The sequence below is a fragment of the Abramis brama genome (assembly GCF_963993115.1).
Source record: "Abramis brama genome assembly, chromosome: 8".
Lineage (NCBI taxonomy): Eukaryota > Metazoa > Chordata > Actinopteri > Cypriniformes > Leuciscidae > Abramis > Abramis brama.
Window position 1 is genome coordinate 23271567 of NC_139970.1, and position 20082 is coordinate 23291648.

Here is a 20082-nt window from a genome sequence, read left to right on the forward strand (position 1 = left end):
TCCATCATATGCATGTATATTGAAAGATTTCCTAATTTAAGAAATTGTAAAGAAAAAGAATGTTGAGATTTTAATGAAACATTATGTTTCATTAAACATAGGTTCGAAAATAGCATATAGTTAATGTTAATTAAAGAAGTTAAATGATGTTAACAAATGAAACCTTATTTTAAAGTGTTATCAAGAGAACTTTTGAGGAGACATATCTGAGGTCACAATTATTTTATGATTTACCCATCTGAGAAAGATTTGCTTTCCATGTAAATGGATTGCTGTCTAGGAGATGTTGTGATGTCTTCCCAATGGGATTGTGTGATAGGGTGTCTCTTTATACATTGTTTAGACTAGATCTCGTTAGACAAGAGTCTATTTACTGCTCTCAAGCACTTCAACACCTTACTGCTGTTTCAGAGAGTGACGTTTGATCTTTGATATTGGATGAACAATGCAGAAATACAGAGCCTAGAGCTTTCTGAAATAGAAAAATGAACTTCTGCCCTGAATATACAAACATAGATTTCATCAGAGGAGCCTTGTGGATTTTTTTGTTTTGTTTTGTTTTATTAATGTTTCTAGTGCATTACAAATCTGCAATTGCCCACAGTCATATTTTTATCCTCTTTGTGTGATCTTGTGGTATGGAGGAATGAATTGAACACAGGCTTGGTAATGATTGTAAGTAGCAAATTCTATCCAGCATTAATGTGAGTAGGGAGCTAGTGGGACTGATAAGGTTCCTAAGTATTGGAAGTGAAGCGCTGCCTGCAGACTGCAGCCCATTCATTTCCTATGAATAAGGCCGATAGCTGCTGTGAACCTCTCAATTATTAATAATCGCAGGGATGTGTCTCCACCAAATTGTTTTTCACAGTTTAGAGGAGACCATCGGTCGTCCAGGCGTTCCTTTTGGTCCAGAAACAGGGCTGTTTGTGTGTGAACCGTGTCTGCATGCATGTTCTCCAAAGGAGTATGTCCTCCACTGTACTACTCAGTGCTCAGGTGTAGTTTCGGAATGATGTGTAGTTGTAATTTGTTCTTTGGGTGTCCTGGGACTGAGCTGTTCTGGGTGTCATCTACTGAAGAAGAATGCTGCTTTTGGGGCTCAGAGGTGCAGGAAGTTCTTTGTTGCACCCTCAGCCTGTCATGTTTTGTCTTCAGTGAACAAAACTTACATGGAAACATGGAAAACACTTAATTTTAAGGTGACAGTTACACATAACTTTGTACTTACTATAGTAATAACAGTAAATTATGCATAATTACAAGTAACTAACCCTAAACCAAACCTTAGCCATAACTCCATATTAAGTACATGTAGTTAATTAATATTACGCAGTACTACAATGTAACTATGGCACCTCAAAATAAAGTGTACTCTAAAACATTATTACAGACATTATAATAAGAACGTCATATATTCATATATGAACGTCATTTAAACAAATTTATTTCATTACCGCAATACATTCCTGTACAAAATATAACCAGTTCGCCTGTAGTGGGGAAGATTGTAACAATAGAACTCCTTTTAATTGACATTTATTTATACATTTATTTATACATTTAGGGATACATTTAAATGGTAACACTTTAGTTTGGGGTCCAATTCTCACTGTTAACTAGTTGCTTATTAGCATGCATATTACTAGGAAATTGGCTGTTTGTTAACACTCATAAAGCACAAATTAATGTTTTATTCTGCATGACCATATTCTACATCCCTTAATCCTACCCAATACCCAAACTTAACAACTACCTACTAAGTAAGGGATAATGTAGAGCGAGGCGGTTGTTATAGAGAATACAACCCCTTCAGGCTAATTCAAGACTGTATTCAGGCTGTATTCGCTATAACAACCGCCTCACTCTACATTATCCCGCTTATTACATGGCTACCTACCAAATAAATCAATAATTTGACACAAAATATTGATTTAAAAAGGAGTTTATTGATTTAAAAACGATTGTATTGCTTCCGCTAAAGAAAATAGTCCCTTCCGTCTCTACGGTTAGAATCCTGCGTCCATAGCAACGCTCTGTTTTTCATGGCAACGGTGTGTTATACTTAGCAGCGGTCTGTTATCAAGAAATAACAGACCGCATTCTACATTAGAATTCAACCAAGCCATGTAATAACATAACATAAACTATTTATAACAAGCAGTAATTGGGAGTTTATTGAAGCAAAAGTTGCAGTTAATAATTAGTTTATGGTGAGAACTGGACCCTAAACTAAAGTGTGACAATTTAAACGTTATTTTGTAGCAGACACATATGGGAATATTATACCAATGTTTGAAATCCATATTAAAAAAAAAAAACAACAACTGTGCTACAGATTGGAATACAGCAACTAAAAAAATATTCCCCTCTGTTTTCTATTGGCCTATTATCTGTGGAAACAAATGTTAGTGGTTTAGAAAAAGCTATAAAACAGACTGTCTACAGAGAGAAATGGAATGTTGTTTGGTTTTCTTACACAAAATATGCTTGTTTTGAATACATATATAGAATATAGACTAGTTTTCAGCATACTGAATGATATGGTATACTGTACATCTGTTCTTAAAGATATTATTGATGTCTGCTTAATTATTTTGTGTTAAGTGAAGCAAACTGGTTTTCCTCAAGGTCTAAATTATATATGTGATATTTACAGAGCTCTCATCACACAATGCACTCATGTCTTATAGAGTCGATTTTGTGTTAAAGCAATGTTGAGAGCTGTAGGGTGTTTTGATTATTTCAAAGGCTTGGCTTGGCACTATGATTCTCCCTGGACTGCAGAGTCAAGCCTCCCTGCAGGGGTGTGAAATGAACCAAATCTCACTACTGGCATGCACATAGTCAAGGAGCAAAGATATGAGGAGTTAGTATCTACTCATCACAGACCGTAAACAGGATCAGATGGTATCCAGACAGCTAGCATTCCACCCTCGTGTTAGCCATCAGATCATCTTGTTTGATAAATTATGCTTGGAGTAATGCCGATTCATCTTTTTTCTTGCTTAAGCACTGTACTGTAATGTATATTGATGTCGTCCAGAGCTGGCTTTGAGAACGTATGCCAATTTATGAAATATTAATTAAAACTAGCCTAGTGTTTTTTTTCCTTTTTTCCACGACGACGACGCTTAAGAGGCTTAAATGAAAAGACGACGACGATGATCTTTCCAGCAGACCTTTTTTGAGAACAGTGTTTTGCTTTCATGTTTAACCAGTACTTTTAGGTGTTAAATCTTCATATTCCAGCGTTATTGCAGTCATGACTGGCGTCTCAGTTTGCAGTCATCGCTCATAGCTTTAAAAATGAGTGAATGAAAATTGTGTATTCAGGCAAATTACAGAGCAGGGGGAGGAATTTATTCTACTAACAAAAGCTGTGACAGAAAGCTTTTTGAAATGAGTTTCTATTACAGGCATATTTAGCCACCGCTAGAATTTCAGTTCAGAACTCACTGGCCAGAAACTCGTTTTTCCTTCAGAATACCCCTAATCCACCTGTCTCTCGCTCTGTCTCTCCACAGGCTACAAGCAGAGGAGGAGAGAGGTGCTGGAGGAAGGATCTGGAACAGAAAACTGTGCCCATCTCCTGGAGTCAATGCCCTGTGAGGATCCGGTGTGCTTTTTGTGGCAGGTGCTGTTTGAGAGCGCTTGTGTGCCCAGCAAAGGGAACTGTGGAAATGGAACCAGGACACAAACTGTGGCTTGCGTCAACTCACAAGGTATACAGTCAAAATTTGTTTGAATTGTATCATATTATTTCAAATTTGAATGAAGTCTCTTATGCTCAACAAGAAAAAATATAGTAAAAACAGTAAAAATATTACTACAATTTAAAATGACTCTTTTATTTTAAGAAATGTTTATATATTTCAGTTTATTCCAGTGATGGCAACGATACTATTATTGTTATTATTATTATATTACAGTTGTGCTGCTTAATATGTCTATCTATTATAGAACTGAATTTTCTTTTTGTGATTATATGTCTGTCACTAGACCTGTAACAACTCATAGCTGTAGTAATACGCACAACGCAGGAGATTCAGATAAGCAAACAGTATTTAATAATAAATCCAAGGAGAACAGAGGAAACCAAGGGCTTAAATATACAGAGATAATGAGGGAAATAATGAACAATCGGTGAACGTAATATGTAACTAAGGGAACAAACTAGCGAACAGAACTCGGTCTAATACACTAAAAAAAAATAACTCATTGGACAAACTCAATTTAATTGAGGACAGGATTTCCATCCAATAAATTTGTGTAGCCCCAACTCATAAAATACAAATTCATGCAATGAAATGGTCCAACTCAATTTGATCAAATACAGTTTAAATGAAATTGATCCATTTATAAAATTACTTTTTATGCTTGTCAAATTTAAATCATCCAAAACATTCATTCATCATTATACACAATGCATATAATGAACAAATAAGAAAAGGCTGGTGTCACTTCTGACATTAGCATAGATCACTGAGTGCCCAGAGACTATACACAGGCACTCTTCTGCATAATGGTAACCACAAAATTCTAAAACATTACAGAAATTCCTCTAAATGTCCAACATAACTGAAAATTAAACACTAACATTAACAACATTTTTCCCTTTACTGAAAAACTGAAATAATACTTTAATCCATAAATTTACTCTCCTAATGCAGTCCCTTGCAAAGCATGCTGGGAATTAGATACACTGCCCAGTTAGTTATGTCAACAAAAATGATTAATGTAGTTTTAACACGGATGTATTAAGTAAACTTCAATTTTAAATATTAGGTTGATTTAACACAGTTTCGTTAATTTATGACAAAATGTTAAAAAAATCTTGTTACTTGTTACTTACTCATTTTTATTAAACTGAACAAGAGGCAAAAAAAAATAATTGGTTTTTGAGTGATGCATGCACAGAAGGTGCTCATCTTTGCTAAATCTAACTGCAGTGGTCAGGTGGCACATCAGTCACGTGGTACAAGTAGGAGCTCTCAGACAATTCCCATCTTACAAACTGTAATTATGAGCTCTACGAGGACGTGAACGCTTTTTACAAGTTGAAATCACGTAATTGCAGTAATTACAACATGGCGTGAATGCACCTTTAAACTTAACCCTGACAAGATCAATTTAATATAAATTGAATGCATTCCAGCTGAATAGAAGTATTACAAATGTATTTGTAATGTAAGAGCAGGTGTGGGCATTTGTAAATTTAATTTGTCTGGCTTCTGGTGCCATTTGCTTCCAGTTATTTTTAGCTGTACAAAACAGCTTATTATGCTGCTTAATATTGTTTCAAGGTATTGTCGTAAATATAAACACACTGGTTTGTAGCGCAAATAGTTTTACCATTTACTGCACACTGTAATTCTTCTAGTTATCTCCCTACAGCAGCTAATTAATCAGAAGTCTCGCACATTCACGGAAAATAGCTTAATTCTGTGTTGCAAAATAAAGTGGATAGAGCCCACCCCAATTTTCTGTGATAAATTAGTCTCTAGATATGTGTGAAGTTAATTTTTTGATGTATATCTTTTGTGATTTTCATGGCCTTTTTATCACCCACCAGGCAAAGTCTGATTGCTTAGAAAAAGAATGGCACACCTCTTATAAACAAGCACCATGACTTGAGGTATCGTTCATGGCTGGGTTTCCCAAAACCTTCTTAACGCTATACGTTGTTCTTAAGTTACACCTTAAGCTGTATCTTATCGTTAATACGTGTTTCCCGAAACGTTCTTAGTTAAGTATACCTTCTGTAAGTCATACGTTCGGAAGGTTGGTCTGGACCACTCTTAGCTTTACCTTATCACTGTTGCAGGTCTATACAAATGTAATTCTGAAGTTTTGATACACCAGACAGTGTTCAATTAGGCTAATTCAAGTGTTTTCATGCAAAGAATAAAATTATCATTATACGGATTGTTGTTAGATTTTTAATTATAATTACCCAAAGGTACATCAGCTGCTGAACCATTAAAGGCTTAATAGTCTATTTAAAGGGAATGATTGTGGTGGGGAGTTTGCTCAAACTATGGCAGCGATACAGCGAATAGTTGTTCTAAAAGACGGCGCCGTCCGTGGAGTGCTTTCAAAGGCCAGTGAAAGCATACTGTCAGTTAAGTCCTATTCGGACACTAATTGTTTATCATGGGCTCGTACGGTATTTTAAACATTTACGGTGATTTTATTGCCGTCCGAATCCATAATGTCAGTGTTTTTTCTCACCCAACCCGCGTAAAAATCCCTGGCCAAATTGTTTTTTGGGAATTTAATTGCTGTCTGAATCCACAACTCTGAGTTTACAAGAAGAGATTCAAAATTCACTGTTTAAATCCTTTTTGATCACTACCGAGTACCGTATGTAAGATGTACACTTTTATTACTGAAATACTGGAAAGTATTTACAAGAACACTATTTCATCGCAGCTCCACCTCAGCGAACAAAAATGGGAAATAGAAGAAAGCACGTAAAATTTTTTAAATGGTTATTGTGGCACCAATATATGATACAATTTTAAAATATGTAGGCTAGGCTATTATAGGCTATTATAGTTTGGATTATTTTTTATAATATCCCATGAGTCCTAATAAATGCAATTTCAACTATTTCTGAAGTGCTTCTTTTATAAAGAACACCGCTTTCTCACATAACGCAGTGAAGCAGCCCCTGCACGAGAGAATAATTGATTCTCAAGCCATCGATATCAACCAATTCAGCACCATCGCCACAGACAGCACCTGGTAATGTTGCACGTAAGAAGGTATATCTTAAGTAGCTTTCTAAGGTATAGTTCGGGGAACACGCCTAGTAATGGTATACCTTTAGTTAAGTTATACCTTAAGAGTCTTCGTAGCACGCTAAGAGACAATGTTATCGGGAAACCCAGCCCATGTTCGTAGTGCAAAGGATGCAGGCCAGGTTGCACACCACAAGGTAACACATTGGTTTAGGGGTGTTGAATAAAGCATAAGCAACAGAAATAGTGCTGTTTTAGCCAGCACTACTAATATATTAATATCAAAAGGATCACACTGCTTTTACAAAAGATAGTAATGCAAAGTTGTAAGCCACAGTAAAAAGTATCTAGTTTCTGGACAGAATTCTGGTTGATTTCAAATAAAGAAAAGGCTTTTATGAGCAGCCGGACACATCGACCCATGTCATGTCAATGTCACACTCTTTCATTAATGCATTACACTAGCTGATATTTAGCTAAAGAGCTGCCTGAAAGCGTTTCTCTCAGCAGCATGCTTTGGAGATCAGCTAGTGTGACCCATTTTAACCTGACTGTGTAATTTATGAGAAATAGCATAAAGATGAGAAATCTGGCATTGTGAACTTGATGAAGCCTGAGTAAGACCTTAATAGCCCATTTTTAAAACCTGCTAAATTAATTGGGGCTTTTTTGCATGTTTTATTATTATGTCATGTTCCTGAGGAGAGTGTTCCTGACACACAGGTCTGAGAGGTGTGGGATGTTTAAAACGGGACGTAATTAGAACCAGAGGTTTTTCTCATAATTCTTGATTCCAGTTGAAAACCCATTAGATGTGTGATTTTTAAGTTAACTCCAGTGTCAAATACTCTTTCCCCGCAACTTAATTGATGAGCTAATTGAAGTCATTTGACACAGTCAGGTGTTTTGGGGATGAGGAAGATCATCTTATTATTTTTTCATTTGCTAATTTATTATTTCACACTTGATGACTATAAAGGGCCTCTGTGTTATTATACAAATTTAGTTTGACCTCATTTTCAGAAGAGCAGCTCTCTCATTTGAATGCAATATTGCTATGCAAAATTTAATTACCCCGTATTTATAGGTAAAACAAATTTGTGTAGCAAAGAAGCGAGTAATCATCGTTAACAGCATCAAAATAGCTCTCTTGATTTTGATAATTATGTTGATGAGAAGTCTGGTCAAAATGAACCGTGAAGTGGCTCAGGTGCTCTATTGTTTAACCTTTCTTCCCAAACCCAAGAAAGAGACTGACAGAGCAATGAAGGATTTTTGGGCACGTGTTGTTTTCAATTTAGCTTTTTTGACTTCCTTTTACCGGAGTTAATTGGGCTCTGGAGGACAAGGCATTTCCTCTGTTCCTGCTTTATTTCCAAAGAATAAACATATTGATGCATGAATATCAAAGCCTGTTCCACTCTGACCATGAGACAGGGAATGTTTTCTCTACCGTGATGTTCAGAGTGCTCCATTTTACTGGCCAGTTAAAGCTCATTGCATAGTGATCTATATCCCTCGATTCAAGGGCAGGACTGAACTCTTTTTACAGCCTGGCAGCACTCTTAAGAGACACCTGTCATACAGTTCACAGCCTGATTGAAATCCAGCTACAGCCTTGAGTGCATTAGCACATCTCTAGAGTACAGAAACTCACACCACTGGACTTTTGACCATCTGCATTAAGTCTGGTCCATATTGCAGGTCATTTTGGATGATACGGAGCCGCTAAAGGGACATGGTGGTGGAAAAAATTTGGGAGAAAAAAAATATCTTTCAAATCTTTTGCGTTCTCTCTCAAAACTTTTGCTTTCCCCCGCAAAGATATTTGCGTTCTCTCGCAAAACCTGTTGTGAGCTCGGACAAACACTTCCTGTTTAATATCCCGCTGGCAGTGTTTCGGACAGCTCAGTACGTTAACAATGGAGCGGTTCATAGATTTCGAACTTGGACTCAAATATAAAGAAATGCAGTCAGTGCTAGGTTCAAAGAGTTCAGTAAAGTTGGCAATATATTCACAGATTCGAACTTCCCAGAACAATAACTTATGAGCTAAATGTTGTCAAAACACAAATGACACCTATTTCCAATCATAATAGCGTAGACAACGAGCTACAGTACAACCCAATTTTCCTCAAAACTAGTTTTGTAATATAAATTGGTCTCTATGAGCAGGCGGCTGAGAGACAAATCCGAAGTGACCGCCTGCAAAGTGCAAAACCCGAAAAGCATTACTACAAAAATAGTCATTATCGTCAATGTTATACACTGTAGTGTCACCAAATTCAGTTTACACATCAATGGTCTCCTACTAGTCATACTACAACACTTAGTTTGATAACATGAGCTTTTGCACATACGGTGAACATACTCTGGGTTGGCTGAACTTACTCCCGGACGCGTTTTTGGAACCAACATACCTCGAGTAAGCAAGGTTTGGGATAATCAACCAAGAGTTAACCTTGCTTTCTTGAATACCCCCTGGACTTCTGTTTTGACAGTGACAGCGCTTGTAGCTCCCATTCTACTTCTCATTAGGTCACTACTGTCTTTCTTTAACAGTTTAGTTTTTCCCTTCCCTTCCCAAGTAAGTAATTTTTTTTATTTCATGTATATATTCACTGGAAAACAAGCAAAAATACTGATTAAAATATTTTTTTAACAGCGCATGTGCAAGCTTATGCAGAAAATTGTATTAACCAACATGGGGTTTTCAGTATGCGACAAATGAACAACTTGAACTGTCCAGGATGTCGATCTCGTAGATGCACAGCAGTGGGGAATGACTCCAGGGAATAAAATAAAAAAGAAAACGCTTTTATAATGGCTACAGCAAAGCATTCTATCAAAGTCAAAGAATGTCCCGTTTCAGTGGAATTAAATAATGTTTCAGCTGCAAAAACCTCCATGTGAACTTCTCTATATGTCCAGACCCTTAGTTCTCCAGCAGCTAACCCACTCTGTGGGCAGTCTAATAAGGGTTCTTGTCAGTGAGAATCTCTGAATATCAGCTCCAGGTGTTTCTGCTTGCCAGTTTCTCTTAAGTGTTCAACTCCGTCGGGCAAACGAGGAGTGGCAGTTTCCATCTCTGGACTCTGTAGCAATTCCACATTTCCTTAAAGGAATTCAAATAGAATAGCGAAGTCCTCTGAGAAACAGAATTTGTTCATTATTTTCACAGCACTTCAGGTTCAGTGTGCACCCCCGTGTTCATTTAGTCTGATGACAGAAGCTCTATTACACCAGGGTGTGAAGTGAAAAAAAGTCATAAATAAAGCATATCTTCTGGCAGCTGCGAATGTTTTACTGCATTCTATTATAAATGCTTTTATTTATTTTTCACTTTACTGAACATTTTCATACCTCCAGCTTCGCAGTGCTGATGGCAGTGGGGTGTGATGTCACATCTGAAGTTCTGCGGCATTAGAGCTCATGTGTCAGTCAACACGGTTCAGCTGAGGGCTATCTCTAAAGCAGCATATTGAGGAAGTCAGTCATTTAACTTTGTGTCAGCAGCACGTTACTCAAATTCATTGAATCCTGTTGTCGCGGTTGTAATTTTATGTTGGTTTATGACCTCAGCGTTGTAGCTCTCCAGCACTGCCAGAAATCCACAGAACACAGTGTCAATATATTATAAGGACCAAGGTCACCTTTTTTTTTCTTTTCTTTTTCCCCCTTAAATTTACGGCAGACCAGAATCGTTGTGACCTCTGGCTAATCAGCAGGGGAATCTCAGTGTAATTATAGCTAACGTCATACCCAGCACTACTGGAATCGCTACATATAAGGCTAAAGATACAGTGACTGTAGATAAATATGAGAAAATCAATTACAGAATTATTGTGAAACGTTCAACAAATTGCTATTATCTCTCACTTTTTATGTTGTTTTCTGGCTGAGGTCTTAGTATTAATTAAATGTTTAATATTATTTGCAGTGCAGAGAAATGCCTTTCCCAAGTTATTACTAGTGATGTTAACATATCAATGGATGCAATTTATTAAATATGTTTAATCACTGTAAAAATGATATGATCAATAAGTTGACAACGTATGCTTTTATATTGCTTTAACTTATCAAAATGAGTTAAGATTCAACTCATTTTTAAGTCGGTTTAATGTAATTTAAGTTGAAATGACTTAAACATCCATGCTGATTGTACTTAAAAAATATAAAGCAAAATCTTTTTTTTTTCTTACAGTGATGCCATTTTTATGTCAACACATTTATTCAGTTTTACATTATATAACGTTTACATTATTACTGAAGGGATGGTTCTTCATTTATAAATTAAACCCAGACGTGATGTTTAACAAAAGTTGGATGCTAGTGAAATTTTAAGTAAATCAGTGGCTCAGTGGCAAAAATATCTTGCATACGTATGTCCATAAAGTGTGGGGAAAGTTCTTTGATTATTGAATTATCAGAGATTTGCATTTCTGTATTGTGTTTTGATTCTGTTTAATTCTGAGAAGTGTAATATGTTTGTTGTGAAGTGAGACAAAAAAAAAATATATATATATATATATATATATATATATATATATATATATATATATATATATATATATATACAGTAGACTTATATTCCGGTATGAGTTTCCCACACAAATTGACAATTTTAATTATTTAGGAACTGAATGTGTAAACTCCACAAATTCAGATGAATCTTTAATTAAATTGTATTTATATATTATACGTTATTTAAATGTTTGGGGTCAGTAAGAGTTTTTTAAAGTCTCTTATGCTCAATAAGGCTGCATTTATTTGATCAAAGATGCAGTAAAAACAGTAATATAGTGAAAAAATATTACAATTAAAAATAACTTTTCTTTTTTAGTAAGTTTTAAAATGTAATTTATTCCTGTGATGGCAAAGTTGAATTTTCAGCATGATTTCTCCAGCCAGAAATCATTGGGGGGTTAGTTGCCTTGCTCAAGGGCACCTCAAACCCGCAACCTTCGGGTTACCAGTCTGACTCTCTAACCATTAGGCCACATGCAACCTCATGTTTAATGCATCCTTGTGGAATATTTTTTTCCAAAATAGTCTTATTAATGTGGTAGATTTTTCCTAAACCTAACTACGTACCTGGAACCTAATTGCCTGGGGCGTCTCCAATCAACACCCAAGCGTCTACAGTCGACACTTAATAAATAAATTTACCTGAGGCGTCTACAGTCGACACCCAAGCGTCTACAGTCGACACTTAATAAATAAATTTACCTGAGGCATCTACAGTCGACACCCAATAATCTTTATACTCTAGCTCTTGCGTCTACAGTCGACAACTGGCTTCGAGTTCCTTACCCCAACTTGTTCCCCTTACTAACTTTCTGCGCAGCAATAACAACAGACAGACTTCAGCAAATGTCCTTCAAATGCTTTAATCACGGCAGGGAGATCTCCCCAAGAAGAAGCACAGCCGGAGGATCTCAGACAAATTTCAGAGAGAATCCCACCCAAAAAGAAGAATACATAAGGTTTTATAGGACAAATACCAACACAACAAATAAGATCATCGTCACTAACTCATGACTTAACTCACGTCACCTTCTATCAATATGATTGGTTGAATTGGTAAAAGCAAGCCCCCACCTTTTTACCCTCTGGCAGTTGATTACTCAGTATATCATGACATAATACAGACAGTGTATTTTTGATTTTGTCATGGTCAGCACTTGAGAATTTTCCATAACACAAATAGACAAAGAACAGAACGTTTTAGTATGTTGTGTTTCAGAGTGTTAGAATTTTTAGACCTAAAAAGGGAAGTAAGGTTTACAGTAGTTGTTAGAATTGTTAGAATCATGGTTAGTATAAAAGATAGTTTATTATCTTATCAATTAAAAATCCATCACACTGACCCCAAACCTAATATGTATATTTATATATTGATTTATAATAAATACATTTTCAATTGTCAGCACCCACACACTAGCACAGATGCACCATCATACTGTAGTGTTTTATAGTACTTGGAACCCCTGAGATTAGTTGATATTCTCATTCTCTATCAGTCCCATCAAACATGCTTTAGTCATTTCTGCCGTTAAAATGCTAATAACATATGCCAGGTAGTCAGGTGAGGTGACAGGATGATGTGCTGATCAATAAGAACTGTAATCTGTTCAGCAGATTAGAGGTTTGCCGCTGTGTGGTCTGTCCCAATAAGGCCATTTATCTCCTCTGAGCGTAGTGTAATTAGGGATGCGTTTGATGGATCTCACAACATCTTGCCCTCCTCCTCCCAGAGTTGACAGAATACATGTGGCACTTCATCTTTTCCAGTGCTGGTAAAGATTACAGCTTCTTTTACCTTCAAAAAATGGTCTACCAATTAACCAAAAGTAATAGCAGTTGAATGGACATGCTAATAAAAGCCTGTGAATCTGCTCTCAGCAGTCATGTCCAGCATGTAAGAGTATCAATTAGACAGTGGTCAATGAAAAGACACGTTCACAACTTATTCCCAGAGATAACGCTTGCTGTTCCAAATGGACCCAATTGTCCTGAGCTTTTTATTGAAAAGATGGTAGACTATACAACCTTGAAACTTAGATAAAAGTGAAATTAAATTTATATTGTTCTTTAGTACATAGGACATTTGTTACCTATGTAAGAGAGAGAGAGAGAGAAAAGGATTCAGATATCTTTTGGTATGAAAAATGAGAAAAGTGACCTACTCAAGTATGTCATTTTGTGATTACGTGATTCATGAGCATAATGAGAGTGAAAGGTAAAGTGCTGAGGTGTATGTGTGAGTGTTTGGATCTTTTTAGTCTATGGTTTGGATCACACTACGTGCCTTGCTTTTCATGACACATTTTCCAGAACAATAAAATAAATATACAATCTGTTGAAATTTGATGGAAATTCGAGACCTCCAATCAAGCACTGTTGATTGATTATTTTTTTTGCAATAAATTAATACTTTTATTCTGCAAAGATTAAATTGATGCAAAAGAACTCAAACAAATCCCATCTGAATAGGGTTTAAGGACACTTAAGAGAGTCGTGAGTTATGACACTTGATTGGGGACACCATCATCCAAAAGTGAGCACTGTTCGTTTCAGCAGGAAACACATTAGTTACACTAACAGCTCTGTTTGACTTACTGGAGCACTGACCCTTGCAGCGTCAGTAAGAGTCATCTGCATCACAGATGTCGGCGTGTGCCCGTGGGCAAGCTGGCACTGATTGCTTTTTGAGTGGGGGAGACGGCGCACACAGATTTTACTTTGTACAGCTTTTTGGCTGTCACTTAGTGATGTGTCAGGCCAGTGTTGCACAGCTCTAAATTATGAGTCTTGCAAGTTAGCTGACATGATTGAGTTGCATGGATGCAATTTCACTGCTGGTGGCCACAAAACACTGTATCACGCGGATGGTTTCTGTGCTCTGAGCTTAATTCCAATCCAAAATTCAATGTTCAAGCTTTCAAATTAAGGTTAAACTTAAAATTTAAACTCTGAAATGGCAATGATAACACTGGTCAGTCTGAAGGAGCAAGTTAGAGGGGAAACACAACAGTACTTGGACTTGCATGCCATTGTGATATTAAATATTTGAGTTTCCAGCGATAAACACCCATATATTAATAATTCAGGAAGGACCTGGAGCTGAGATCCATTTACAGTTTCCCCACACATGGCATGTGCTTTCTGCTTTTCAGGCATTCCTCACTCAGCCTGTTCTAATGCAGGGTAGACACACACCCCACATTTTTCCATTTAACTTTTTATGATACGAGGATGACTGGCAGCTGTGTTTGGGTGGTTGAGCAGAGAAAATTACAACTACTCTCTCTTAAATCCATCTATACAGAAAAGTGCCTGTTTCATATGGAAGCTTATGGGTAGCAAATTTCAATTTGAGATGTAATATGCAAAATGACAATGCAATATGTAAAATGGCAATGCATTTCTGTATTTAAATTTGAATTTTCCAATACATTTGTGCAACGTTTGGTGCAAAATGAAAATTCAATTATATAATTTACATTTGCCATTTCATACACTAGTTTTAATATGTAAATTGAATACATAATTTAACGCTTTATAAGTTGCAAAATTAAAATTAAAATGTATTACAGAAATGATTAGATATGTTTAACATGTTCAAGCAAAAACAAATTGTAATTTAAATGTTATTTTTTTCTTAATTGCATTTACACACAGTTAAGACACTTGCGATTGCATTTCCATTAAGTGTCCCGCAATGAATGTAGCAAAATTCAATGTGCAATTTGAAAATGCATTCTGAGCCGATCACATGCCCGCCCCGCCCTGTCAATCACTGCGTGAAGTTGGCCCCGCCCCCAACCCAATGCAAAACGTCGGCAAAATCGGCATTTTACATCGTTTGTGCTGTAATTTTTGTTTGTTTGTTCTGATTCTGTTTTTTAGATAGTAAAAGAATATTTATAGGTCATTCTGATGTCACCCAGGCCGCCACATGCTCCAAATAAAATAGTCTCGTTCGGTTTGTGGCGGTTTTGTTTGTGCTGCTTCAGTTTTTGAAATATTAGACCGAATTATAGACGATGACGTCACCAGCCCTCCGACCTGCTCCACATTCACCCAAAATAGTCTCACATGTTTGTGCTAATTTGCGCCGATAAACGTTTATTTTGTGCTGCTTCGGTTTCTTAAATATTAAAATAATATTTATTGGTCATTCTGAGGTCACTCAGCCCCCTACTGCTCCACATTCACCCAAAATAGTCTCGTTTGTTTGTGTGATCGTTTGTGCCGGTTAAAGTTTTGTGTGCTGCTTCGTTGTTTAAAATATTAGACACTGAATTATAGACGATGACGTCACCAGCCCTCGACCTGCTCCACATTCACCCAAAAAAGGCTAGGTCGATGAATTTGACCCGTCAGATTCCGTGACCCTGTGTATTAATACCTGATCAATATGCTTTATAAAATAGAAAGGGGATTCGCATGTCTGCCTCATATTTTATGATTATACAGCTGCATAAACAGAGATGGTCACACATCACATTCGTCACTTTATTGAACATTACAGTCAGTTATAAATAAAGAGCGGTCACATTTTTAGGTAGGCTAGCTATTAATACCGAATACCAACGGAGCTTTGTCATATTATGTGATCACAGAGTAATAGGCCTATGCATTTGTAAGGAAAAACTATAGGATCTCCAACATTATTGGGTATTAAAGTTAATAGTAATAAGAATAAAGATAAGCATGTATCAGACAATGAGAATATTTTATACAAAACGAAACCATCAACACAGACCAGCATCAGACAACAGCAGCTCAGCATAATGTTGACGCCTGATAAGGCAGAATGTTCTCCCAGACCCAGACGGTCCAACATCGTACTGGTTCTATCACCTGCAGACGCGTAATAATCTTCGGAAGCACTACCATTTCTCTGTCCACGCTCCACTTCATCTGCTAGTGAATGTAACGCTCGTATCAGCTCTGCCGCCGCCGTGTTTCCTTCCAACACCTCAAAATACGCACCATAGCGTATGCTTACCTGTTGCCGAGCCCCGCCTTCACACATTGACTGACAGGGCGGGGCGGGGCGGGCACGTGATCGGCTCAGACATATTAAAACTAGTGTATGAAATGGCAAATGTAAATTATATAATTGAAATTTCATTTTCATTTTGTACCAAACTTTGCACAAATGTATGGGAAATTTTTAATTTAAATACAGAAATGCATTGCCATTTTACATATTGCATTGTCATTTTGCATATTACATTTCAAATTGAAATTTGCTACCCATAAGCTTCCATAGTTTCATGATGATGTTAGATGATAATGAGGTTTAGAGCTTCTATATAGTTAATGGCCACTTATAGTTTAGTGCATCTGTATGAAGAAATTATTGTGTAAATCTACAAAAGCTGATTTGTGGTCAATTGAAAGGCAACATTTCATTAGGCCATCGTGTTTTCAAGTAAAAATATCTGAATATCCTTAAAACAAAATGAATTTACATGAGAAGAACAAATATTATATAATTTTTTGTTGTTGTTTTTACATTTTTTCAAGTGAAAATATTATTTATACACTGTCCAACAGCGCCACCAGCAGGTGGAGTTACAGTGGGATGCCTCATCTCTTGTGCTTCCCCTGAGCCCATTGACTTTTGAATAGACCCCCTAAAGTGTGCGGTGGGTTTGATGGGGGTAATTGAGAATAAAGGGGGGAAAGTCACGTTAGAAGAGGCAATACATCGGTCGCACTTTATTTGGATATGATTGGTTCATGCGATAAATAACTCCTCATGTTTACATGCGCGTTTCACGCGTCATTCTGAATGAACAAACTGTTGGCATTAATGGGAAGACTTATTAAAAAGTAAGTAAACAACTCAGCCACTTAGATATTACTGCTTTGTCACGGCAAAATCAAGCTTGAAAATGCCTGAAAACATGATGACTGTGGGGGTTTTAATGAGAAATCAGCTTGGTGAAATTAAAGATACTTCATGTCTGTGACAGACAGTGTTTATGACTGATGATCCGAAAATAAGTTGACTATTAAAAAGAACAGCTGAACATCAACACACAAGTAAAATATATTGTTTAAATTGTTACTGCTTTTAGTCATTATTTTTGGAATAAATGTAAAAATGCTTAAAACGCTAACTTGATGAAATTTATACTTTGTTTTAAAAATAGAACAATACATAAAAATAGAATAGTGCAGCCTGTTTTGCCTATTTTTCTGAATTTCGCAGCAGAAATCGAGACTCATCAGACCAGGCAACGTTTTTACAATCTAATATTGTCTAATTTTGATGAGCCAGGAGTGGCACCAGTGTGGCCTTCTGCTGCTGTAGCTCGTCTGCTTCAAGGTTTGACGTGTTGTGCGTTCAGAGATGCTCTTCTGCAGACCTCAGTTGTAACAAGTTATTTGAGTTACTGTTGCCTTTTTATCAACTCGAACCAGTCTGCCCATTCTCCACTGACCTCTGGCGACAAGGCATTTTCACCCACAGAACTGCTGCTCACTGGATATTTTCTCTTTTTCAGACCATTCTCTCTAAACTCTAGAGATTGATTGTCTGTGAAAATTAGAGTATCAGCAGTTTCTGAAATACTCAGACCAGCCTGTCTGGGACCAACAACCATGCCATGGTCAAAGATCAACTTTCTTCCACATTCTGATGCTCAGTTTGAACTTCAGCAAAGTCCGAAATCGCGTTCTGTCTGAGTAGGTACGACATTTGAATTTGAACTTACTTCACGTAATGCGGATGAACTACATCTGCCATGTTGTCATTATCATGTGATCTACCAGCGTCAGTTGCGTCCCTTCAGCTCCATTCATAAATTATCTCCCGTGGCCTCATGGGATAGTAAAGTGTCCATTAAATGCACACTTCAGAATCTCGGCGGAAGTAGTAGGTCATCCGGGGACTTTTTGCCTACTGTTTTTCGCAAACTATGTATTCAGACAAACTACTGTTTTTCGCAAACTACTGTTTTTCTGTTTTTCGTACTGTTTTTCGCATACATTTCACATATATTGTAGGCAAGTATTCGATTTCGGACGCAGCGCATGTCTACATGCATAAATGCATTAAGTTGCTTCCATGTAATTGCTGATTAGATATTTGCGTTAACGAGCAGTTGAACAGGTGTACCTAATAAAGTGGCAAGTGAGTGTATACAGTAGGTGCGTTCATGCCATGTCGTAATTACCGTAATGATTCTGAATGTAAAAAGCCTCTACGTGCTTGTTGAACTTGTAATTACTATGTGTAAACGCATAATTTTCTGAGAACTACGAATTGTACCACATGGTCGCAGTACCACCTGATCACTGCAGATTCTGTGTATGACATCAAAGTATCTTTCGGTGTATGACATCAAATAACCACAAGAGCGATCTGAAAGCACCCAAGATATATATATATATATATATATATATATATATATATATATATATATATATATTTATTATCACTATATATATTTTACTTAAGTAAAAACTTTTACTTTTAAGTAAAAAAAAAATGTTTTTTAAGGATGTTGTAAGGACAAACAATGAGGGTTTTTTTCTAACTTATGTATCATTATATTTCTTATTATGGTTTGGGTTTTTCATATGGTTTGGTCAAGAAGTGGTTTTGGCAGTCATTTGTGTATGGCATGAGCTCCCAACGAGGCATGTGTGGGACACAGATGGGTTTTCATCAACGTCTTTATTATGTTAGAATGAGGCCGACCTCATTGGACCTCAGACAGCCTCTAGGCAGTACAAGAGCTGCTCCCGTGCTACTGTAGAGTGTTGTCAAGTCTTACATTTCTTTCAGAAAATTCATAAAGCTGTCTCCAAGCGTTTGAGGAAGCCTTATGAACCTTAACTACTGAGCTTTGTACTTAAAATCATTGAATGACTTAACCTTACCTTAAAGGCAGAATTATGATTGGAAAGATAATAAGTGTCTTTAAGTCCATATGAGATGTCATGGCTGGATAACTCCAGACGGAGCTTGTGCTGCTGTTTCAAATAGATCAGAGGAGAGGGTGGAAAATCATAGGCTATCTGTTTTCTTTTTGACTGTGTGATCAGTCAAAGTGCCAGTTATCGGTGTGTCTGATCAATGCAGGTGACACTAATCTGGTAAATGACCTTCTGCCTGCGTGTCAGTGCTGTCAATATCTGGACTGAGGTGAACTAATTCTGATCAATTCTCAAAATCATCTCTTACTGACAAGTGGAGTCTTGGTTCTGGCTCTGAACCCTAAAGCGATTAATGGTTAAAGAAATGACAGATTGAGAGGTTGTGCCTTTTTTTACAAGAAGCAAAGAAAATACCATTTGCTGAATACTGAATACACCATTTTATAGACAGTACTTAGTGCATATACTACAAATATTATATTATATTATATTATATTATATTATATTATATTATATTATATTATATTATATTATATTATATTATATCAAAACACTGTTCATCTTATGTTCACTTATTTTCTTCATATATTTATTATATAAAGGACACCCTATTGAATTCTATGGTTTTACGTATCAGGACATAGTAAAAAATTATCTGGTATTTAGCAGGTCTTGAAATTAGGTAAATACAACATCAGATGAACAACAACACTTGCCATATTACAGTGTCATTATTTATTTAAAGCTGCTTTCGTAGCTTTTTTGGGTTAAAAATTATCCAAAATAATTTTTTGAGCAAGTACATAACCAGCCAGTGTTCAAAACTATCTGCTTGCCTTAGCTGGTAAGCTTGTAATAATGTTTTAATTCCAGTGGTACTGGTGGATTTCCACGGGAAATTCGAGCATGTCTTTGCGTCATTACATCACGT

The 20082-nt window shown here is 36.6% G+C and overlaps 1 protein-coding gene across 2 annotated transcripts in view; it reads left to right on the plus strand.

Moving 5' to 3' along the window:
• The window catches only part of thsd7ba (thrombospondin, type I, domain containing 7Ba), a 300128-nt gene that overhangs the window by 190941 nt on the left and 89105 nt on the right, over positions 1-20082 (plus strand). For both annotated transcript variants that reach the window (XM_084123090.1, XM_084123089.1), the window contains one exon: positions 3528-3725. In XM_084123090.1, coding sequence (XP_083979216.1) covers positions 3528-3725 — 198 coding nt within the window. The remainder of the gene's footprint in view (positions 1-3527; positions 3726-20082) is intronic.